A 25,245-nucleotide genomic window follows, 5' to 3' on the forward strand; every position below is an offset into this window, starting at 1 on the left:
AATTGAGTGTTTGTCACTTTAAGAAATAATGAGTAATTACTGTAGCCTTCAGTCTCACGGTTTTAGGCTAGTGAATAATAGTTGCACATAATGCATAAGGATATGTGGATGCAATTCATTGTTGTCTGTCATTAGATAAAATAAATGTAAATAAAAAACTATAAAGTTCATAGAAGGGATCATGTTCAATAATGATTTTAACACTAATTACGAATGACCTGAGCTAGCAGAATTAGTTAGCAAGGAGCTCTCTCCAGATGTAAAAGTTTGCAAAGGTTGCGCTGCCTATTTCTAAATGACATTAAACCCAATAGTAGACCTACGTACATCTCATAGCCTAGGTAGGTTATGAGAGGTGCAAGTGAGCAAATCAACTTGATATTAGCCTATTATTATGTGTTACCACAGAATCACTTAAGCTAAACTAGCAGCCATGTCTCGCTGTTTATGGCACGACAGTTGTGCATATGTGTGTGAGGAGAAAAGACGCACAGCCACAGGCTTGGGGAGGAGGCACTAGAAGCATGCCTTGTGCACACAAACAAGAACACGGTCATTCTTAAAAGTATTGATACTAATAAAATTAGGTATTGTGACTAATTGTGCTAATAGCTATTGTGTAGCAGGTAGACCTTCTCTGCCTGCTATTTCCCCATAGCACCTGCAAGTACTAATGAAGGGGGGGCATAGGCATTTGATCAATCTGGCACCAGTGGAGTGCTACTTAATGTTGAATGTGATGAGGTGTCTGCGTGGAGTTGAATGGGGAGCAAGTAGACCTGCTTTAAAAGCCATTTATACAGGGCTGATGAGATCTGTATTTGACTATGGGTGTGTAGTGTATGGGTCTGCTGCTAAAACATCACTTAAGAAACTAGATGTAATTCAGAACCAAGGTTTGAAGCTATGCTGTGGGGCAATTAAGACCACGCCAGTGGCAGCAGTCCAGGTAGAGATGGGAGAGATGCCTCTCTATCTTAGAAGAGACCAGCTGTCTCTTGTGTATTGGACAAATCTAAGGGGTCATAGTGAAAAACACATGAGTCAATCAGTCTTATGGCAGTGTCAAGAGAGAGAGGGAGTTACCTTATTAAAAGTTTTGGTTGGACAATAAAACAAAAGGTAATAAATATGGGAATCAGTGCTCTTGAAATAAGCCCTACAGTGGCATATCCTGTTGTTCCTCCTTGGCTGATGTCAGAGGTTCCAGTAGACTTGGGCTTATTAGAGGAAAAGAAGGATGTTGAAGTGGATCATTACAGGGTCCAGAGTTACATTGCGAGCAAATATAAAGAAGCAGTCATTTTATATACTGATGCATCTAAGCAGACTGATAAGAAAATGGGAGTTGCTTATGTTATCCCTCAATTAAACATTGAATCTGGAAAGAGAATCAATGATGATTTAGCTGTATACACAGCAGAAATTATAGGAATATGGATGGCCTTATTGTGGGTAGAGAGCAATAGACCTAAACAAGCTGTGATTAAGTCAGACTCTAGCTCAGCTTTAATAAGCCTTAAACGTTGTCACTCTGAGTCTAGACAGGACATAGTATATGAAGTAATGCAATTAGCCAACAATCTGCTTAAGTCTGGTATTAGTACTACATTTATATGGGTACCAGCTCATATAGGTGTAGGAGGTAATGAATTAGCAGATAAATGTGCAAAGAAAGCAGCAGGGAAGTCTGATATAGAGTTGAATATTAAATACAGCAAAGCTGAAGTCAAAAGTATAATCAAAGCTAAAATAAATGAAAAATGGCAATTTGTATGGGATAACGAACAGTCTGGAAGACACCTGCATAGTATTCAAGGAAGGTGGGGAGGAGCAGGAATACATGCAGAAGCAAGCAAGAAGAAGATGTGGTGTCCAGAATGAGGCTAGGACATACAGGATTAAACAGAACATTAGTTACCATGAAAAAGCATGTTGATGGAATGTGTGAATATTGTAATAGTCAAGAGACCATAGAGCATGTAATTATGTTTTGTCCTGAGTACCATCAAGCCAGACAAAGATTTATCTCACAACTTGGTGAAATCCAGATGACATTAAATTTGAATGATATACTGCAAAGAGAATCAGGTGAAATTTGTTTTCCCTTTTGTTTTCTTTTTGAAGGTCACTGGGTTATTTAAAAAATTTAGGAAAGTGTAGGATGACCATTTGATCCACACTCCAGTCAGATGGTGGCGGTAATGCACCAAAAAGCTGGTTGCCAACCGCCATATAAAGAAGAAGAAGAAGAAGAAGAAGAAGAAGAAGAAGAAGAAGAAGAAGAAGAAGAAGAAGAAGAAGAAGAAGAAGAAGAAGAAGAACAAGAAGAAGAAGAACAAGAAGAAGAAGAAGAAAGAGTGGCAGCAGCCAGTATCAATGTAGACTCCACTGGTGTAGCCCCTGTCTGCTACCGTCAGGTATGCTGTCTCCCCCTAAACATTTGTGGTTTTATGTTATGTATATTGTGGTGTGTTTGTTTAATCTTCTGTGTTCTGTTCTTTTAGGCAGCACAGTCATGCTGATGGGGAACATGGGTCGTGCTGCTGTCTTGTCTTGGTTTTGCTTTGGTTATTTTATGTTTGGTTTTTGTGTTGCCTGTCTTGTCCTTCTGTTTGTAACTTTTATGTTTATTTAGTAGGGAGGTGGCTCTGAGGGGGGCTACTCTAAGCATCCGTGTGGTTTTGTGTATTGCTTATCGCTTTGCGGTGTGCCTTTGCTGTGTAATTGGTGAGCTTTTCTTTAATGCTTGCATGTAAAACATTTGTGTGGACGTCCATAGTTGCCACCCTCAGATCTCCACTTCCCAACTTTTGTGTATTAATAAATCTTTTGCTTTGCTGGAATTCATGTCTCCCTTGTGTAATATTTGAACCTACGAGCTGTGTCTGTTTAGAGGTACGATCTCTTAAAGATTCCCTGATGCACTAGGCCTCAGGGTGGCGTAGTCAGGCTACTGTGATTGGCCCCTTGGCCCTTCCTATGTATCACCCTGTTACATTCTGGCGTAAGTCGGCAGGACACATAAGAGACATGAATTCCAGGTATGTTAATTTGTTGGCAGATTATTTTTGTGGTTCTTTGCTTTTTATTTCTAAGACAAGACAGCAGCCGGCCAGGAGATTATGGATCTGGAGAGCTCTACCGACCAGCCTTCCTGTGGACCTCTCCTACCATCCTCAGGCTCTCTGGAAGTTTTTGGTGCCTCCTCTGGACCAACCCTGTGCAGACTGAGTTGCAGGAGGAAGCCTACTTGGCGACCACTGGTGTGGCATTGGCCTACCAGTTGGCAGGGATGTGACTTATGGACAGCGGCAGTCAGACCACCGTGTCTCCACTGAGTTCTGGATAGCGGTGGCTGGACTGCCGGGTCTCCTGTGTTCTGGATAGCGGCGGCCGGACTGCCGGGTCTCCTGTGTTCTGGATAGCGGCGGCCGGACTGCCGGGTCTCCTGTGCTCTGGATAGCAGCGGCCGGACTGCCGGGTCTCCTGTGCTCTGGATAGCAGCGGCGGACTGCCGGTCTCCTGTGCTCTGGATAGCAGCGTCTCCTGTGACTGGACTGGGTCTCCAAGTATTTGGTTTTAATGCCAATAGTCATGTTTTAATGTTTTTAGCTTCTGGGCTCTGTATATTGGGGACCTTTTTATATGTACTTTTACCTGTTTCCCTGTTAGTCCACTGGGTCCCCTCTGTATCAGGGTTGGGTCCACTGGCCAGGTCTTCTGTGCCCCGTTAAGGGATTTTGACGTGCCCAATTAAGGTGTCACCATGTTTTAATTTTGTTCTGTGCCTTAGCTCCCTGGTTTTAGACCAGGGACAGTTTGTGGTTGGCTTGTCGTCGGGGCGACGACAATTAATGGGGGGGTGGATTGTAGCAGGTAGACTTTCTCTGCCTGCTATTTCCCCATAGCACCTGCAAGTACTAATGAAGGGGGGGGGGGGGGCATAGGCATTTGATCAATCTGGCACCAGTGGAGTGCTACTTAAGAGGGGCAGCAGCCAGTATCAATGTAGACTCCACTGGTGTAGCCCCTGTCTGCTACCGTCAGGTATGCTGTCTCCCCCTAAACATTTGTGGTTTTATGTTATGTATATTGTGGTGTGTTTGTTTAATCTTCTGTGTTCTGTTCTTTTAGGCAGCACAGTCATGCTGATGGGGAACATGGGTCGTGCTGCTGTCTTGTCTTGTCTTGGTTTTGCTTTGGTTATTTTATGTTTGGTTTTTGTGTTGCCTGTCTTGTCCTTCTGTTTGTAACTTTTATGTTTATTTAGTAGGGAGGTGGCTCTGAGGGGGGCTACTCTAAGCATACGTGTCGTTTTGTGTATTGCTTATCGCTTTGCGGTGTGCCTTTGCTGTGTAATTGGTGAGCTTTTCTTTAATGCTTGCATGTAAAACATTTGTGTGGACGTCCATAGTTGCCACCCTCAGATCTCCACTTCCCAACTTTTGTGTATTAATAAATCTTTTGCTTTGCTGGAATTCATGTCTCCCTTGTGTAATATTTGAACCTACGAGCTGTGTCTGTTTAGAGGTACGATCTCTTAAAGATTCCCTGATGCACTAGGCCTCAGGGTGGCGTTGTCAGGCTACTGTGATTGGCCCCTTGGCCCTTCCTATGTATCACCCTGTTACATTCGCAACACTTTTGTAGTATCGGTGCACCGTGCAACACTAAATTAGACGATCTCTGACGTTAATCAACCCCCTGTTGAATTTTCACATTGTTGTTGTTTTTTCCTAGCCTAGAAATCTAGACGCACCCTAGCGGCAGCAAATTAATTTGCTCAGCCTGTACCGCCTAGTATCAAACCATAGGGATTTCTATTGGCTGACGCCGTGGACGTCATCCAATCACAGCGCTCTATTTTGTTAGAGTCTTAAGGCGGGCTTAACAGGATGGCGACAGTCCTGCGACAGTGAACAACAAGGAAGGTGGCTATGGCAAACGAAGAGCGGTTGTTTGAATCGGCGTTGGCGTCAACTTTGGAGGAGTTGGACTTGTGCTTTTCTTTGAAAGTTGAGCAACACCATGCACTTAAGTCATTCCTTTTCAAGAAGGATGTATTTGCCGCTTTGCCGACCGGATAATGGATATGGTCGTGAAGGCTGGCCTATTGCATGCCTAGGCAGTTTGAAAGACAATTCTCTGCCCTCCCTTGGATTAAGCGAGGTGAATGGCTCGATTCCAGACTATACATTTCAATGATATAGGATGGCCCGCCAGGCTAGTTTTTTTTCCATTTCACCTTGCTTGCAGGCTAGTATAATTAAAATTGAAGACCTTCGTTTAAAAAATTAAGACTTTGGCAACGGAATTTAAGACTTTTTCAGACCTTAATTAAGGAACATGACATTTAAGACCGTTTTAAAGACTTTTAAGACCCCGCGGCTACCCTGCATTATGTCAGGAATACCAAAAGTACTTCTATACGGCTCTGGGCTATACTTCCCTGTCCATAACTCAGAATTGGCTGTGCCACATTTTCTTTTTCCTATGAACAGCACACAGTGATTTCCAACAAGAGCTATGGATCAATTCATACTGGATTTGTCCTTTAAGTGATTTGTAAACAAGGAGTGCTTTAGGGTCAATCCGGTAAATCAAAGACAATGACTCAATATTACATCTAAATTAGCCCAAAACATTTAGCTCTGATCACTCAAGAGACACTGACAATTGTCAAGAACAAAAACAAAATACAGAAAATACAGTATACACCAGGGGTATTCATGTTATGGAAAATTTCCTCAAGCAAAGGTCCGGAGCATCATAATGTTTAGGCTATGTATATGTATGTATGTATAATATATATACAGGGGCGGAGCCAGAGGGGTGGCTCCAGGTGGCACAGGCCACCCTTGAGATTCGATTGGCCACCCCAAATCTTGCAGCAGTGTGAAGTGTCAGACGTCAGAAATGTAAGTGGGAAACACACTTGCCTTTATTGGCCTGCGGCACAATTGAACTGCGAAACGAAAGGTTTCCCCGATCAGGAAATACTCCTTAATACGCAACTTTGTGTAGGCTTAACAGAGGTAGCCTAAATATCGTGCCTATGACGATGACAGCTTTAAAAAAAAAAAAAACATTTATTTCACTTGTCTTTCACTTGTCTGGATTGAAGGCAGAATGTGGGCTGTTGCGCAAATAGATGAATGAGGGTCGGGAGATTCCGTTAACAAAAACCTAAAGTTTTGCTAACATTTTCTCCATTATTATCGTAAAATATGTCTCCATGCAGGGCAGGGCTGGTAATAACCTAGGCTAGGCTACTATATTTGGGGGGGCTGTTAGAAATTTTGGGTGGGCAACATAGCAAAGCTCTCAAATTGGATCAAAACTAACATAAACACAAAACAATCAGTACTACCTAGCTTGAGTTGCTGCAGCCAACAGCCAGGGATAGGCAGTATGTCTGATACATGTATGTAAAATACAAAATAGTATGTGGTCATTTTTATTTTATTTAGTTGGAAAAAAATGGCATCATATTTTGTATCAAAATACTTTATAGGTTTGTAGTTTAAAAATAGTGCCAAATTATTTTGGTAAAACCAATAACCTACTTTTGGTGATGTGATTATAAAAGTGCAAAACAATGAATGCAGCACTGGTGCTGACTTGTAATTTGCCCAGAGTTGTTGTGATCAGAATATTGAGATTCAGGTAGATAAGTTTCTTGAGAACTTCATCCAATTCAAACACATGGAAGTCATCCAATTCAAACACATGGAACCAGTTATGTGGTTGCCCTGCAAGAAGTTGCACCATGTGCAACGTGCACAATGTTTGCACACATCCACAATACACTCCTTCATACCAACCTCAAGTTTGAACTGAAACTGATGATTAATCGTCTAATTGGAAGACATGGAACCGGTTATGGTTGCCCTGCAACAAGTTACCCCACGTGAAAATTTAATTAATAATTTGCCCAGACTTGTTGTGATCATAATATTGAGATTCAGGAAGATGAAATTGCTCACATACACAATACACTCCTTCATACCAACCTCAAGTTTCTTGAGAAAATAAACAAATAGACAAAAAAGCAGGTCAAATTATTGTAACAGCTACAAAAATAGATGGCCATAGAGTGGGGGAAATGTCTTGGATGAGTATATTTTGTATATCTTCATTTACAGTAATATAATAAAATTGATTATATTTTAATGTAATGGAATTTTTTTTAGAACAGCATAGCCCAGTGACAGACAACTTAGATAATTAACTTTAATATGTTTGTATTAAATTTTATTCAAGTACAAAGACATTTTATGTGAGAGTAAGGTATTTGTGTTTTTTTGTCCTTCAATTTATGAGTATGGTGTTTGCATCTGGTTTCCCTAATGTATTTGTGCTAATTTCACATCTTGAGCCTGTTTCTGTTTATCTGGATGTTTTGCCTCATGCCACCCTTGAATCAGTGCCTCACTAGTGCCACCCTTGTTAAAAATGTCTAGAATCGCCACTGTGTATATATAATATTAGGATGGATGGATGGAGCCTAGTTGTAGATAGATAGATAGATAGATAGATAGATAGATAGATACTTTATTGATCCCCAAGGGGAAATTCAAGAAGATTGTAGGCCTAGGCCTAATGTTTAATGTGAAATAAAATAAGTAGCCTAAAAGGCAACATTCGAAATGAGGAGAAATAAGGCAAGATAAGAGTGATTGGGGAGAAAAACTGAGTAGCCTTGGCTATTTTAAAGATCTTAACGTGAACTTAAAATAAAATTTGAGCTGAGACAAGGCTGGTTCCTTGAACCCATTAATCAGCAAGTTTAATTTAATTTTTTTAGTTTTTTTTATGTTGACCCGAAATCCTGGAAACCCAGGAACATCACGTTGTTGGGCAGTGAATGCATGTCGGCTTAACTAGATTGTGGTGGATCAATCATATTGCCTTCTTAAATCGTAAAATATTCTGTGGTCTCAGTTCACTGTTGAATGGGCCTAGCCTACCCTATGCTTGCTCAATATGCTTTGTCTAGTAGAGGTGCTTCAAATTGGCGCTTTTAAAAATCGCCTGTCTCAGAATAGAAGAGGTCCAGGGCAATTCTGTGCAAAACTGTCACATCCATATTTAGCCTAGTTGGCGTTACGGACGTGACAGTTTTGCGTGGTATTGCCCCCGTATCGTTATATAAAGCTCTGTTCTCGCTGTCTAGCTTCCTCCTCTTTGAGCAATCGATGATTTGAAAATAACTTACTTATCGTTAACTTAGATATCCATCTGATTGTTTCTCGTCCCGTCTCCTCTCCTCGCTCGTTTCAGGCTATCAGTCTCTTCCCCATAGTAGGCTACTTTACTCACTGACTCGACTTTATCAGAATTCACAGATTTCACTGGCTGAGTAGCAGCAAGCGAAATGATGGTTCCTGAAGCTCCTGAAGTAAATGCTGTTATCCTAACCAACGAAACATTTAGCGCAGCTTTGAAATCTTACGTGAAAATCTAAATTAGGCTATTATGGTCTGGGTCCGGATAGGATCACGTCACGGTCCGGACTCGGATCGCGGTCCACCATTTGGTGATCCCTGGTATACACCATACAACAAATATTGTTGGTGAGTTAATCATTTTGGCCATGTCATTTTTTTTACTTTTGATGTATGTTCAGCCCATCTGTAAAATATCTTCATAAAACCTAGTGGAAATTTCGCCTCTATCATTTCTATGACAATGTGATTTTGTAGCTTTCATAGCTACACAGTTTGATGTTAACTGTATAAAGGTTGAATAATTTTAGTGCAATAGAGGCCTACCCTTTATAAAAAGCCCACCAATAATGCTCACCACAATTGGAAATAATTTAAAATAAGAGAAAATTACCCCAGCTTCATGGATGTTTTGGAACCTCCAGCCCTCGTAACAAAAAGCCTTCTTGACCTTTGCGGATTCCACAGCTGTCCATCCGCAGAGCGTTCCACAGTGCATAACGTAGGCTGCAAATAAAAAGCAAAATCAATCTATCAGTGTGGTAATAATAGCTCTGAAACTGACACTTTCAGTCATTGATTTTGATTAGCTGAAACGTGTTCCTTTCTGTTGTAATTCCCAAGTTACACAAAGTTACACAAGGTTACACATCCTTGTGTACACATCCCTACACAAAGAATGGTAAAAAATGAAAGTTGTTACAAGCTGTGGCCAATGTTCCACTTACCATTGTGTGACAGTCTACATGAACTATTTATTGGTGTAGGGGTGTCTTTATAAAACCATCAACTGTGCATAAGTTAAGACAACCAGAGGAATACAATAAATCATCTGTTGGAAATTGATCTTAATGCCTCAATTAAAAAATGAGGAAAAAATCCAACCTTTAAACACACCAATATTCTTTGTGAATGAACCAGGTATCGTAAATTAATAAATGTTATTCCTTAAAATACAGGGGGCATAAGTAAGGAACCCCTATGTTAAAAATCCCATAGAGGCAGGCAGATTTTTATTTTTTAAAGGCCAGTTATTGAATGGACTCAGGATACTATGCATCCTGATAAAGTTCCCTTGGCCTTTGTAATTAAAAGATAGATAGATAACCCCACATCACATACCCTTCACCATACCTAGATATATCATGGTTTTATATTAGGCTAATAGCTGGTTTGATTTGCATGCTACAGATTCTATTAATTGCAAAATAAATGTTGACTGGTAAGTTATTCATGACTGCAGATGCTGACTTGCCTATTTCACGATCCCTCGACCGCAGCAACGCTACTTCCTAGTTTACCTGGGTTACAAGAATGCCCTTTCACTCCTGTTACAATATGCTGTAATTTATAGCAGGTTAAACAAAAGTGAGAACATATTGTGGGGAAAAATATACTTACCATTTTGGTACGCTGTTTGTTCAGCAATTTGATCTGATGGTCTAGCGTAGTCTTCCAGAGCTGCCGGCCTCTTTTCAGTGGAATTGAGCTGGAACCAGTTTAAACCAGTGGCAATAACGTTAGCTTCGTCATCTTGACTGACATCCCAAAGACATTTTAAAATTCCGTGCATTTTGGCTACAGCATGGCTTAACACCATTCAAAACATACAGACTAAAGCTGTATAAGGCAAAGTAAGCTAGCAACGTTAAATTGTCTAACGTTAGCTTTATATACAAGCGGCACAGCCAGTGATGTAACTTACAAGTAGCTAACATTAACTAGCTAGCTAACTTTCTGTGCTGCTTCGTCAGGTTGTTCAATGATATATTGAGTCTAAAAATATGCAAGAACGTTAGCAAATTACCAAAATGTTAATGTACCTTCTCTGAGTTTTCGTGGTGGCAAGTTCTGCACAATCCTTCATACCCACACACCGTTTCACTTGGTTTCACTGGGCGCCAAATCTAGACTGCATTTTCTGGTAGGAGTCTTCAGCACGCAAGTTTGTCACGTCCGACCATCATAGACCTCTGGAGTCTAACTTGATTTCTCTAACTTGCTAACAAGTCGCAAGTTAGCTCTGGGGTAGCAAAAATCAAATTGTGCCTTCTTCACGTACCATTGATTATAATATCTACTCTACCGAAGGTTGAAGACAAAAGTGTGTTCAGGAAAATGGGAAAAATCTGCGTCTCCGATTTAAATTAGTCTCCCTCTTGCCGAGAATTTAACAGGTGATCTCCTTATATGGGCATAGATGGTAGCTTTTTTTGTAGGCGAACTTCAGAGGTCTGTCAGAGCATCGTCATGTGTGGTGGTCACATCACATGGTTAGGCCTACTGTTTGCAAATGTGAACTTGAAAATATGTGCAATTAAAACAAATAAGCCAATGAAAATCATTTGAGAATTGTTGTACAACAGCTAGCGCTCTTACAGATCAGACTAATTTATAAAACAAATAGTTCTGGATGAGCATTACATTAGTTCACTTAGAGAGCTCTCTGATGGATAAGCCTGAGTAAAATATGAGATATATAAATTGAGCAAGTCTGAGTATTGTATAAGCCTTTGCTGAGATCTCTTTTGTAAATCAAAAAAGGACTAAACTGAGATGACTAGAATGAGAACGGTTCAAGCTTGTGAAGAGATCTCTTTTACAGAACTGATGGAGCCTAATCTGAGATTTACCAAAATTATCTGAAATGAGAATTGCATGAGTTTACAGAGAGAGCTCTCTGGTGGATCAGCCTGAGTAAAATATGAGATGTATAAATTAGACAACACTGAGCATTATTTAAAATATTGATGAGATCTCATTTGTATATTAAAAGGAGTCTACACTGAGATAACTTAACTCTTTTGCTCCAGAGACAAACCTGAGAAGCGGGAGACAAAAGCAATAATCTCATTTTTATATCACTGTGATCTCATTATTGTCTAGGAGAAACAACTGAGAAAGAGAGGAGCTCTCATTTTAACATTTTCTTTCCTCTGGGCTAGCAGCACACTTTATATCTATCCCCATTTACCACTAAACATATACAACTCTTACAAAGTTTATCTGATTCCCCATTATCCACAAAACACACATGGGGGTTTGGGGGCCAATATGGCCGCCCAGGGGTTTGACACCAGTCACATGACTGTCACATGACACTACATCCAATATGGATGCCAAGGGGGCGTGGCATTGTTTGACACCAGACACATGACTGTCACATGACTTTACATCCAATATGGCTGCCCAGGGGTTTGACACCAGTCACATGACTGTCACATGACTCACAAAACAATAACAATAACAAACAACATGTGGTGACAACCACATGGCTAATTTGCATAAAAAGGAGGCGTGGTTATGACGTGAGCTATGACGTTTCAGGGGGCGGGGCTTATTTTGACAGATAGTTCATGATAATAACTACTGACTTATATTTTCTAAGAAAACATATCTATTTATGTCAAAATCATTGCTTAACAATGAGATTACACTTAAGACAATATAAAACTGTGAAAATTGTATCATTTTACCAACATTTTACAACTGAGAAGTGCTGTTGAAAAAGAAAAAACATAGCGTGGGACAAGCCAAAATCAACCAAAATCCTTACCCATAGCAAATATTTATGTGATTTTAATCATTTTAACTTGTATTTTATTGGGTTTACTTGGTCTTATATTTATGCATATGATCTATAGTAACATTATTTTTTTAAAATTACACATGTATTTGTTGTTAAAGCAACTTTAGAACTGATTATATGTTGTGGGACGCAAAAGGCACCGATTCGGTGGAATGACTTGTTACTCCCAACACTGATTAGAGACCATTTTTTGGGCCTTCCATGACACCCAGTCTTAGCTGTCCACTCACCAGGTAGCTCTTGAGGCGGATGAACTCCACTCGGACGGTCATGTGTTTGGGGGTGTTGTGGCTCACTGCTTTGATGCACTCCACCAGGTCAGCGCAGAACTTGTAGCCCCCTTTGAGGACGCACAGCACCACCATGTAGTTGTCATCTGTGTCGTCCACCACTAGTCTGGCCAGGCACTCAGTCCTGCGGAGATAAATTTAACACGACAGATTTAATATCCTGTGTTGTGCTGTGTGTGTGTGTTTGTGTGTGTGTGTGTGTGTGTGTGTGAGAGAGAGAGAGAGAGAGAATCAAATCATCACCTGGAATAATGTATTTTCTTTTCAGCTAAGACATGCAATGCATTTTCAAGATTACAGAGAAAAACTGACATTTCATCATTTCATCCAGTGGAGATCAAAATAAACACAGTGGAGGGGAACTTAATGTGTGGGATGTGTTTGGCCTACTGAAGGAGGCATCCGACTATTGCATATAGCAAGGCTGTCCACACACAACACATCACTGATAAATTGGCAAAAGGGATACATTGTGAAAATTGATAAAGGGTTTCATTCTATCTGTTTTGTACGCATGTGCGTGCGTTTGTGCTTATGTGTATGCGTGCATTTGTTTGTTTGTGTATGTAAGTGTGTGCGTTTGTGTGCGTTCGTGCGTGTTGTATGGATTTGGCAGGAAAATGTAGCGCGGCTCCAGCTGAAACCTACCTGTCCATGATGACACCGTGCGGAATGTAGATGTTCTCCAAGTCTCCGTGGTAATGTTCAGGGTAAGTGAAAAGGTTTAGGTCGTAGCCTGGCCACTCATCTTCAAGCTACACCACAAATGAAACACAGTTTAAATATAATTCACTGTAATAAGCTATTGACAAGATAGTATTTCGTAGACCGTAATTTCAGAATGTTTGAACGAAGTCCATTAAAGCGTCAATGGCTAGGAATTAGGAAGGAAGAACTAGCGAAACAACGTCGGCTCGTCCAATATCATTAAGCAACTTTAAGTCAATCGTATATAGCTGGTGTAGCTTCATCTTCCATCACTAATATCGTTCACCAGAACAGTTTTCATCAAATTTGAAAGTTTACCACAATCCCCTGGTCTGTTTTAGGACTCCGGATCATTTTGAAGTCTGACATATTGAATCCTCGATTAACAGAGATCCTGGGAAACCAGCTAGATAACAGCCTACGGAGAGTGAACTTGATCAGCACTTGAGAATGCACTGACAAGGAGGAGGAGCAAGAGTCAGTAATTTATCCATATCCTGTGTAAAAATCTTCACCAGTTGTTTTCCCATCACTGGGTACATTTGAAAGACAATGTTGTCACTTTACCTGCAGTCTGTCAAATTTATTTAAAATCTCAGTACCTACCTTGTAGGCTACCTATTACAACCTGTCAGACTTTTTTTTACTGAATAATAAAGTACTCAAATTTCATCCAGGATTTCACATTTAATAGATTTGTTTTGTTTTATGTCTATGTCTTATAGACATTTTATATGCCATGTCTTTATTGTATAAACATCCCATATTTGAAATTCTATTCTGCCATTATAAGATGGTCTAGCAGGAGACTGAAATTGCAGAAGAGGGTTGCATCTACTTAGGCTATTTAGAGTTAATGAACAGCATGGGCCAGAGTCATGCTGAAGTTATTAGACAGGGGGTGCATCTTTTTCAGCCAATGAAAATCTTCTTGGATGAAAAGACACATACACGAAAGCATGAATGGAAATAGTTTAGTCCGTTCAGGGATGAAGTAAATGTCCAGCCTGGGGCATTGTGTGCTGGCACGTCTCTACCCAAAACATTTCACATGACCATTTGTAGCCTAGTTCGCATAGGCTCTACTAAGGAAAGTGGATGAGGCATTTAGAATTTTAACTTCATGGCAAATCATGGTCAACATATTCACCTTTACTATTGATACCATCATTAGACATATTGCTGTAGAACAATATCAGTAGCCTGGGTGAACTCAGATGAACCTGTTAGCAAATTTGCTAACTAAAACCAAAACAGAATAAAAAAAAAAAACATGTCACTAACAGAGTGACCTTTGTGGGCATTTCACTGGCGTTAGCAAGCAGGCACCTTCCTTCATCTGTGTTTTGTTGAATTAAGTCCACAACACCTCCAGAACAGTGTTGTCTGGTGTCCTGGACCCATCCTCCTCCACACTAATAATGGGTTTGGACACGTTACAAACAGACATCAATATAAATCACTGGATTTTTTAAACATGTGACAGGTAATACTTGAACTGTTGACTTATGAGTTATCTATCAAGTCTGAAGGAAATTAAATTGGGTTTACACACACTTTGTGTTATTGCAAAGACTTGTCATTCTTTTATTTGGAACAAAATGAAACGGTGACAATAATGACAAAAAGTATTCCAAGTTCAGTGGCAGTAACCCTCTTATTTAGTCCTACTGGTTCCTCCTGGTCAATCTCCAGTGTCTCTTGGGCTAGTTGCTGGCGATGTAAATGGTCTTGTAGCGCTCGATGAGATCGATGTCTCGCTCTAGATGCTTCATCTCCAGCTCAAGGCGCTCCTTGCGGTACTTCTTGGGAGTGGTGTCAGTGATGACGGACAGGCCCTGGTACTGATGATGCAGATCATCCCAGTTCCTCTTCAGACCCTATATGAGGTCAATAGAAATGAGCACTGAGGACTCTCAATATAAAACACACCAGCAGTGATGAAGTATCCGATCAAAAACCAGGACAAACCATGCATTTCTGGGTATTGGTTGTGTGTGTGAGTGTGTGTGTGTGTGAGGGGTTTGGCAAAAGGGAGTGTCACTGAATGACTCCGTATGAATCAGAATTGTCAATCATACACATGAAACACCTCTACTAGTTACTCATCATTGGCTTCCTGTAGCTGGTAAAATTAAATTCAAATCCATCACTCTGAACTACAGTTGACTGCCATTCAATGCTTTAGGTAGCTTTTGATAAAAGCACCTAGGGATGCACTGATTGAGACATTTTTGGGCTGATACTGATGTATATAAAATAACAATCTGGAGGATAACCAATGCCGATATCTTTTTCTTTGTTTGTTTACTTTGTTTTTGTTGTTAATTATACCCTTTAGTAGAGTGAAAAGAAAAATATTTATAAAAACATAACTGAACCATTTTCAAGTCATTCAGGCCTTCATAGCACACTATTGAATTGATGCAGCATAACAGATAAACATCAGCCACTGCCATCGGTAAATGTCATATAAATTTGCCAATAGCCGATGTCAGTAAACAAGGCCGATATTGGCTGTTACCGATGTTGGCCGAAACATTAGTGCATCCCTAAAAGCATCTGCTAAATAAACATAACCAAGTCAATCTGCTGATAGAACATAGCAATGGTCTGTGTGAAGCTCACTGTTGCATACGGCTCAATTTTGTATACAGATATAAGGACTACATTAGGCTGAAGAGTTGAAGATCTTCATGAATTATGCAGCTTCAATGCAGCATGTGTCATTTTTTATAGTAGGGAACCATCTAGACAAGCCACAGAACATGTAATGGAAAGATAAAACAATTCATTTGGAAGTAATGGAAGGTGATTTACATCAAAGTATAGTTGACCTATAAATAAGGAGATGTCTTGTAGAACACAGGATTGTGAAAGTAGCCTAACACTAAACACATTTTACAATTTTCTGCTTAGTTTTAGGTGGGGATGGGAGAGAGATATGATCATGGGTTAATTAGATGATTAGTCTGATGATTAGGTTGGTGCCATTTCTCATAGGCTTGAGTACATTTTTGTCAATGACGATATATCTCTTATATTCAACTCTTATTCTGTTAATGAATATATTAAAAAGATAGAGGAAAGTAAGTCTCATGGTAAGAGCCAGATGGAAAGAGAGAGGAAGAGAGAGAAAGAGAGAGAAATCTTCTTTTTAAGTTGGATAAAAGCATCTGCTAAATGCCTTTTATCTAACCCTTACCTATAATTCAATATGCATTCAATCTTAATTTAATTTTCAGGAATACAATGTAATTGATGGGTGGACACAAAAAAAGAACAATTAGATTGACAAACCAATCACCGTCAGCCAGTAGGTCTTTGGCATTCAAAGTTTACCTCCAGAATGCTCTTCCGCTCTTCACCTGAGAGCTGCTTCATGGCTCCCTGTTTCATGCACTCCTGGACGTATTTGTCATACTCTTCCTGGGCCCTCTTCACCTCCTCTTGCCTCTGCAGCAGGTATTCTGGGGTTTGCCCATAGTCCTGGACAGAAGGTGTTTCTTTTTAATTGTGATCTGAAGCCTTAGGCTAATCCAGTGACAACAACTTATTTTATGAATAGAGTAAAAAGACATTTATGGCGGTCAGTGAACAAAGGTTCCGAGTTACCAATCAGTACACATATGGTGCAGAATCAAAAGATAATCTGAGTGAACACACCTTTTTCTTCAGATACTTAGGGACAAGGCCAGATTTCTCCATCAGGTGCTTATCCCCCTTTTTGGTATCAACATAGATGGGCTGTGGTTTCCGAGGCACAGCCATGATGCTCTCAATAGCATTCGTTTTCACAAAGTCCTTTTTTGTGTGGATGCCCATAAGAGGCTTGTCAGACTTTGGTGGAACTCTGGGTTTCCGTGGTTTAAACTCATCAACCGAGTCAAAAAAACATTTTTCTGAGGAAATCAAACAGAAATGGTTGTAGCTAACATATGACAAATAGGCTAAACATGTATCAGTGGTTCCAAACCTCTTCTGGCTCCCCTTTGACAATTAAAATAATTTTGGGAGCCATCCTAGATGCAACTAGGAGCAGTCTATGAGTTTGATGAAGACACTAGAGTATGAACCTATATGCTTACTTGCAGTACTTTTGACCTCTTTAGAGTGTTTATGGAGGTATTTCTCAGGAGAAGGCACCTCTACCTTAGCAGGACCCATGGTCTTGTTTGGTGCTTTGTTTGTCTGTTTCTCAAGCTTTACTTGTTCTCTGAACCTTGACATATACCTTCGGGATTAAAAAAGTTAAATGCAATTATGCAACATAAATTTAAAGTCATGTTGTAGACAACATACAAAATATGTGGGAAAAGCAAGACATACCAGCCAGCCGTTGTTCATAACCAGCTAGAGCTAACCATCAAAAGCTAACTGTGATAACGTGGTCTTGACAAAATGTAACACAGATCACATACCTGGGTGGTTTCTCAAATTTAACCTCCTCTCTCGGAATGAGGTTGTATATGCTTTCCGGTGGGTACATAGTACCTGCCATGCTGCTTGTTTACAAATTACCGTCCAAAAGGCGCAGTAAACTAAGTAAAAAAAGCCTTTAGCTAAGTTACATGAAGATTCGGTTCAGGTTCACCAAGAATGTTTTGTTTGACAGCAGTTCCCAAGCAACTGTTGCTCGGCAACGGAAAAAGATTGTAACAATGTAACCAAAGACGGTTGATAAACTAACTAGACAATCTTTGATGTAACTTTCTATGCTACATTTTCATCAATTTGTGGTAGATACCGACTATAATGTTCCGGTCTAAAACCGGCAGTTCGTTTTTTTGTTTGTTTTTGATGCATTATCTGACTGAAAATAAGAAACGAACACTAATTTTGGTCCTTTTTTCTTCCCGTAGTAGCCTACGTCACGAGTGTTTGACACAGTCTATGGTTTGACATGAGACCGACCTGGACCGACACATTGAGGCAGCGTAGCCTAGGCTACTGACAAAATTATACAGTGGCGGTAACGTTAGTTAATGTTAGTTAACTAAACAACAACGCGACATAGATTGGAGAAATGCAGTGAAAGTTAACACATTGTTGTTACGGCTGATCATCCCCATTGCCTCCTGTATATCGCAGCTTAACCGTTAACATTAGCAGCGAACTACCTGAAGTGTTCATTGAACGTTGTCCTCCACGTTGCTTGTTTTCTTTGTCGGGTGAAACATAGAAATGATAGCAATCCAGAGAATCAGCATATTTCAAGGGCTCCTGAATGTTGCCAAACGACAGAATGTTGCAAAATGTTGCATAGGTCAGTCACTCACAAGTTACCGATGTCTGTACAAAACAGCATGGCTGGCCACATGTACTGCTCAACCATCAGAGAGGAACATTATCATAATGGGTCCGCCGGGAGCAGGGAAGACCTCTGTCGGCCGGATGCTTTCCAAAAGACTAGGTATGCCTGCTATCGACATTGACGATGACGTCCTAGAGAAAGCATGGCTCATGCCTGTGGCAAAGAAACTTTATCAGGTGGGTGGGGAGCGGTTCCTGGAGGAAGAGGGTCAGACCGTGTCAGACTTCTCTGCCTCCAGGAGTGTGATCTCACTGACTGGCTCCAACCCACTCCACTCAGCTGCAATGCAGCATCTCAAGAAGAACGGGCTAGTGGTCTACCTGGATGTAGACACAGACGACATCATTCAGAGGCTCACCAGAATGAAAGTGAACAGAATTGTGGGCCAGGAAGCCGGTACACCCATGACTGACATACTAATGTACAGGAAACCTTTTTATGAGAGATGGTTGGACATTAGGGTGTTCTGTGGGAAAGGGGATACCATAGAGGAGGTGACTGAGAAAGTGCTCAGAGCTCTGAACAGGTACGACGACTCTGATTCAGAGACGTTTATCTCAACCCGGAGCAGTGTGACAGGTGTGGGTGGATCAGAGGTTGAGCCCAAGTTCTTTAGTGATGTTGTTGTGGAGGGACTCGCTCCCAATGGGGGGCTTTATGTGCCCAAGGGGGGCTTCCCCAAGTTGGAACCCCAGGAATGGAAGCGCCTGGCTAAGATGTCTTACCCCCAGAGAGCCTGTGCCATCTTAGAGCAGTGCATTCATCCGACAGACGTGTCCCCCCTGGAACTCGGACAAATGGTTCGGCGTGCTTACGGCACCAACTTCTCCAGCGAGGCCATCGCTCCGGTCAGGCACCTGGTGCGCAACCAGTACGTGCTGGAGCTGTTTCACGGCCCCACAGCCTCATTCAAGGACCTAGCCCTGCAGCTCATGCCCCAACTTTTTGCCCACTGCCTGCCCCAGATGTGCAACTACCTCATCCTGGTGGCCACGTCCGGCGACACCGGCAGTGCTGTGCTCAGTGGCTTCGGCGGCCTGGATGCCAACGCCCGCCACAGGGTTGGTGTGCTGGTCTTCTTCCCCGAGCATGGTGTGAGCGAGATCCAGAAGCTGCAGATGACCGGCATCAGGGAGGGCAATGCCAGGGCGGTCAGCGTTGTGTCGGACTTCGACTTCTGCCAGAGGGCCATAAAGAGGATGTTTGGGGATGCTGGTGTGGCGGGGCACCTGGCGGTAGAGTACGCCACGGTCCTGAGCACAGCGAACTCTATCAACTGGGCCCGGCTGCTACCGCAGGTGGTGTACCACGCCTCCGCCTACCTAGACCTGCTCCGGGACGGCGTGGTGGCGTTTGGGGACCCCGTCGACGTGTGCATTCCCACAGGGAACTTTGGCAATGCCATGTCAGCCCTGTACGCCAAGCAAATGGGTGTCCCCATCAGGAAGGTCATCTGTGCCTCCAATCTCAACTCTGTTGTGGCAGACTTCATCAACACGGGGCGGTACGACCTCAGAGGCCGAAAACTGATGCTCTCCCACTCGCCGGCCATCGACATTCTGAAGTCCTCCAACCTGGAGAGGTTCGTCCATCACATCTCAGATGGGGACAGTGGCCTGGTGAGAGATCTATACACCTGCCTGGAGAAGCGGCAGTACTTTGAGCTGTCTGCGGAGCTACTGCACAAGATAAATCAAGATGTCTGGGCTGGCTGGTGCTCTGAGGAGGAGTGCCTAGCCACCATCCGGCATGTGTATTCCCAGACGGGCTATGTCATGGACACGCACACTGCTGTGGCTAAGACAGTAGCTGACCGGCTTCAGGATCAGTCCACCCCCGTGGTCATTTGCTCCACTGCTCATTACGGCAAATTTGCTCCGGCAGTGCTGAGGGCTCTTCAGCGGGAGAGCATCCCCACAGAGCCCCTGGACCAGCTGCAGGGGTTCAGCTCACCTGGGACCGTGCCCCAGATGCACAGTGCCCTGCTCCAGTGCCTGAGAGAAAATAGGAGCCAGCCTCACAGAGTGTGCCAGGCTGACTTCCATGCGCTGACAGAGGAGGTGGAGGCCATGATACGAGATTCATTTCTGAATGTTCAATAAGCATTTGGTAGAGGGCAATTCCATGGAAAATGGACTTTTTGTCACATCCATAACGGCAGTGAAATGCCTTGACATTTATATGATGTGAATGATAACATTCATTGTTTGTGCAACTATTCTCATTTACATTCTTCAGCCAAAAATAGCAAATGCTCAGATTTCATGTAATCACTCACATCATATCATACCATCACATTTTATTGGCGTTATGGATGTTACAAAAAATGTAATTTTCCATGGAATTGCCCTAGAACTTATATACTAATAGTGTCCATAATCAAATCTGCACACCAGATGGCAGTATGCCCATACTTTTGAAATATAACTGGGAATGTGGGTTATAAAATGACACTGAATGCTATGATAATGAAGGTTGTAATGTGAAGTGAATCCGAATCACTCAGAATTACTGTTTGTTTGTGAATCAGAATCACAGAGTGCCTCAGAATTACTGTTTATTTGTGAATCAGAATCACTATTCCCACATGGTAGCTAAAAATAGAACCCCTTACTTTCTTGCCATGCAACTGGTGCACTGAGGTCATCCTCTGTGGGGAAGAAGGTGTGCTAAAAGCAGGAAAGAACTAAACATGTGAAATGGAGGAATCCATCTTCATAAAATGAAAGGACACTAACCGAAATAAAAGTGCATGGAAGCTGGATAGGATTTTTTGTAGAGCTCTTACAGTCACTAGGAAAGTTTTTTTGTTCAGAATTTCCCCAGAACTACCCCAGATGACAGTCCTACTAAGTTAACTATGGAAGTCAACCTTTGTCCCCGTGCAAGTTTGTTTTTAAATGAACCAGTAGATGGCAGTAGTGTACCATCAAAAGATGCTGCAGAGCATGGTTTGATGGCATAAGCGGGGCAGATGGAAGTGGAAGTGTATCTTAGTTTATCACTGTTAATAGCATCCTTCACAAACGATTCATTGAATTGTGAATCATATTATTGACTGAAATTTGATAAATAATGTTTAATGTGGTCTTTTTGTGGATGTCAGTATAAAATTTAAATTTTTGTATGATTTAATTGTATATAATACATTGGTTATTCATCAACAACAAATCTCCAAAGATTGTGAATATGATGCCTAACCATTGTTGTTGGAAACAAAATATTTTTAAAGCTGATGAAGTGAACAAACCACCCATGCTTTACATTTAGTTGCAGTACCAAAATGTTTGCGATTAATAATCCAGACAATAAAGACTAATTACTAAGTATAACCAAACAAGATATAAAGCAGTTGATGAGTGACACCAGCAAATAAAAAAACACAAGTTTAGGATGATAAAATAACCTTTATTTGGACATTTTCCTCAATACCACACTTCCTCTTGTTTGTAACATGTAAAGGTTTCTTTAACCAAATAAAAGTCCCTTTGTTTCTTAGAATTAAACCAATATGCCTCCATCTCTGGTAATGGTCCCGTGGATTTTATTTTTCATCTTCCAGCATAGTAAAGTTCATAACAAACATGGCTGACTTCATTGCCCCCAGATACCCACGAAACAGGAGAACAAAAATATTATAATGTTCAAAATGCTTTATGTACAGGTAACACTCAGGTATTAAGAGACTAAAATGATATTGGAGTCACATTTATACATCAAGCCAGGACGAGACTCTGCGCTCTCAACCACAATACTACCAAAGATGAAGTGCCAATCTGTGAGGGGACATTCAAGCGGTCAAATAATACTATGCAGGAATGCTACTATTTCTAGTTTTCTGGTCGCAAATGGTCTGCCAACATGCACAATGACCGCAACAGCATTCAAAGAGATCCATAAATGAAAAAAAGAACAAAAGAACATGTGCCTCAACAGCGTTCACACAATGGAAAGTTACAATAGCAAACTCTTTGTACATCATACAGTTTTGTGTAAAAGTTTCAGATGGTCAGTGGTATTTGTGATTCTGAGGGATTGGCCGGTAATGTACTGTATCAAGAATACACAACCGAAACAAGTGTACATAAATGACCAGTACTGTAGATGTAAGTGCCTATGCCTTGTGGACCCCATACATTACTTTTGTAGTATCTGAATACATGGCCCTGAAAATAAATAATAATAATAATAATAAACATCATCCATGTAAACGTATACTTATCAGAATTGATTTATTCAAATACTGAATGATTGATATTTTATATAAATAGATCAAATAAATCTTTAAAAAATATGAGACACAGAGAATGAAGCATTCATTTGACCAAAAATGATCTATCCTCTGATGACTTTGATGTTCTTTCTCCCTCTCAGCATCAAAGTATATAATTTCCGACTTCTGCACAGTGGTAGACATTAAAATCCCTTTCAAAATCATGTAGTTTTTTTTTTTGGACTTGTCAAAACAACATTTCTAAAGTGTCTTGTACTCACACATTTGTCTGTCTGGATGGAAAACTTGAGGTAAGGTTAAATGACAAAAGAAAAGAATCTGAAGCCACACTTCAGGAAACCACTGGAACCCGTTAAAACACACCTGATATGGTCACTGGCATGGCACAAGTTATCAGTATCTTTTTTAAATAACACGATTGTTGAACATGCATCTATGACAATTTTGGTGAATGGAGACAATATAGTGTGTAGACCTATGAGAGTATTTTTTGTTTATCATAATGCGTAACTACATGTTTGTGACAACATAGGGTATTCCTCGAGCTGGTTAATAAATCTAGTCTTGTTTTCCCTCCATAGGTTGTGGTCATATCTTGCATCCTAAATGAATATTTTAAAAGGAGTTATTCAGTGCGGTACTCTTTAGATATGAAGTAAGGCACAGTGACTAAAACTAGTTTAAAGAATGCTTCTTTTCCTGGAGCACTGAATTAATACCAAACCAGACAAAACAAAACAATCCACTATTATAAACAAAAATGAAACCAGAACAACAGTCGTCTGGAACCGTCATGGTCTGTGTGGTTCGGTAACACACTTTTCTGACATCACTTCCCTTTTTTCATTGTTTTCCTTTTACGTGTTTCGGTGACCCTTCCCCCCCCGATTCACTTACACATACACATGAATCAACAGCTTTTAAAATACACACTTGAGGCTACACAAAAATGTTTCCAAGATTGAGACAAAGTTGAGCACAGAAAAACAGCTTAACGACCACCCATGTGTGTCTCCCATGTGTATCTTAATGTAGGAACCACAGACACAAGCACAGTCAAATACGTAAAGGTCCTCATGATGTTGGGTTAATATTGTAGGTGATACACACACATACACATTCTGCACAAAATCCTTTCCAATGCCTGTTCCTGAAATTTTCTCAAACCGTTCAAAATTTGCTGCTAAAACGGGTTCAATTCTTCTCCAAAAGAACCCCTCCCTGACCTCTGCAATAAATCATTCCAATCAGTCAATACAATTATCCCTTTATACATATCTCTCTGTTTGATTACCAAAACAAACATATCTACCTCTATATATCACAATTTGCCAGGAGTATTAATCTGACTTTCTCCCAAAAAGCCATTACTTCTAGATTCGCCTTCAACCATACAAACCCTCCACAAAAAAATCAACATTAATCAACAACGAAGAATGTACAGTCTCCTAAATTCTCAGGCAAACCATTTCAGCCTGCAACCACTTCTCCAACACCATCAGTTTCTCAGTGACAACCTGTTACTCCTCCCCAGATCTTTACCAATCATCTTGTTCCAACAAATACTCCACATTCCATCCCTTGGGGTTATGCAATTGCACCATTGTGATTTCTACAAATATCTTGAGTTTCTTGATATCTCTGTAACCCTTCTCCGAATCGGAACATTCCGTATGGAAACTCCATTTGCTATGAAGTCCTTTGTTCCCTGCTGTCCGTGGGCGCGCTCTGGTGGGCGAGTCAGACCCAGAAGATCCTCCAACAGTGTCTGGTTGGGGAGGGGGCAAAGGTGGATATGTTCATCGGAGCTGGAACCTGTTCAGAGACTGCCCCATTTTTCCCCGAAAAAAAAAGGGGCAAGCTTTCCTTCCGCTGGGCTGTAAAGCTGCCTGTTGTGACCCAGCCAGATGCCACACCTCACCTAACCAAGGTGGCCATTGTCTTGAGTTTAGATCGTTTCCAAGGAAAGGGGAAGGAGAGATGATGCTGCTGCCACTGCCGTCATAGGAAGCCGCTAGTTATTCACTGAGGAATGAGCTGGGGGTAGAACAACATGGAGGATCGGGGTGCCGTGACTGTAGCAACTGTAGAAGCGAGGTGGTGGTGGGGGGGGTGGGGGCGGTGTCAGGGGCAGCTTCAGGTGTCATTTCAGTGAGTGTGGAGATAAGAGTGGGTGAAAATCAAAGTGGACAAGGTGTCAATTCCAAAAGAACAAGGATGAGACTTGAAGATCCAGTGGCGTTGCATAATACATATAACTGGCGGGCTGGCTCTTGTGCTTGGGTTTGGATGGGGAGGTAGGGAGGGAGGGGAGTGGAGGGGTGGGGTGGTCAGAGGTCATAGATGGGAGGTCAGCGGCAGCAGACTAACCCTCCTCCTCGCTCTCCTCCTCCAGCTCCTCCTCCTCCTCGAAGAGCTTCTCAGGTAGCCGGAAGCACTCCTCGAAGAAGTTCACGAGCGACTGGCTAAGGTGTTGCCGTGTGGCCTCGTTGTGGATGTAGTGGCCTTCGTCTGGGTAGATCTGTAGGCACAGAGGACGGCAGAGCTTTCAGATTATATGCATAAGGGTTAAAACAGCAGGTGAGAGGGAACAGGCTTGGACATTTCGGAGTTTGAATAGGTGACCAGATGCTAGAAATCACCAACCTGGTAGACACCAA

At 41.4% G+C, this 25,245-nt stretch overlaps 4 protein-coding genes across 10 annotated transcripts in view; 1 reads left to right on the forward strand and 3 right to left on the reverse strand.

Annotated features, from left to right (window-relative positions):
• Positions 1-13,464, reverse strand: part of prtfdc1a (phosphoribosyl transferase domain containing 1a) — a 37,812-nt gene extending 24,348 nt beyond the window's left edge. For both annotated transcript variants that reach the window (XM_048267231.1, XM_048267230.1), the window contains exons 1-3: positions 13,356-13,464; positions 12,978-13,084; positions 12,270-12,453 (exon numbers count right to left, since the gene is read on the reverse strand). In XM_048267231.1, coding sequence (XP_048123188.1) covers positions 12,270-12,453; positions 12,978-13,084; positions 13,356-13,406 — 342 coding nt within the window. In that variant the 5' untranslated portion in view covers positions 13,407-13,464. The remainder of the gene's footprint in view (positions 1-12,269; positions 12,454-12,977; positions 13,085-13,355) is intronic.
• A 1,134-nt stretch (positions 13,465-14,598) lies between these two features.
• Positions 14,599-17,686, reverse strand: enkur (enkurin, TRPC channel interacting protein). The gene is made up of 5 exons (XM_048267229.1): positions 17,459-17,686; positions 17,126-17,271; positions 16,704-16,939; positions 16,380-16,526; positions 14,599-14,917 (listed from the first exon to the last, which is right to left on the reverse strand). The coding sequence occupies exons 1-5, from the start codon at positions 17,536-17,538 to the stop codon at positions 14,744-14,746; spliced, it is 783 nt and encodes a 260-aa protein (XP_048123186.1). The 5' UTR covers positions 17,539-17,686; the 3' UTR covers positions 14,599-14,743.
• A 677-nt stretch (positions 17,687-18,363) lies between these two features.
• LOC125310043 (threonine synthase-like 1) lies at positions 18,364-21,746 on the forward strand. Its single transcript, XM_048267228.1, has one exon. It carries the CDS (start codon positions 18,393-18,395, stop codon positions 20,451-20,453), a length of 2,061 nt encoding a protein of 686 aa, XP_048123185.1. The 5' UTR covers positions 18,364-18,392; the 3' UTR covers positions 20,454-21,746.
• The window catches only part of dpp6a (dipeptidyl-peptidase 6a), a 216,438-nt gene continuing 212,931 nt past the window's right edge, over positions 21,739-25,245 (reverse strand). For all 6 annotated transcript variants that reach the window (XM_048267223.1, XM_048267222.1, XM_048267224.1 and 3 more), the window contains one exon: positions 21,739-25,106. In XM_048267223.1, coding sequence (XP_048123180.1) covers positions 24,951-25,106 — 156 coding nt within the window. In that variant the 3' untranslated portion in view covers positions 21,739-24,950. The remainder of the gene's footprint in view (positions 25,107-25,245) is intronic.

The sequence above is a fragment of the Alosa alosa genome, chromosome 16, assembly GCF_017589495.1.
Source record: "Alosa alosa isolate M-15738 ecotype Scorff River chromosome 16, AALO_Geno_1.1, whole genome shotgun sequence".
In the NCBI taxonomy this organism is placed as follows: Eukaryota; Metazoa; Chordata; class Actinopteri; order Clupeiformes; family Clupeidae; genus Alosa; species Alosa alosa.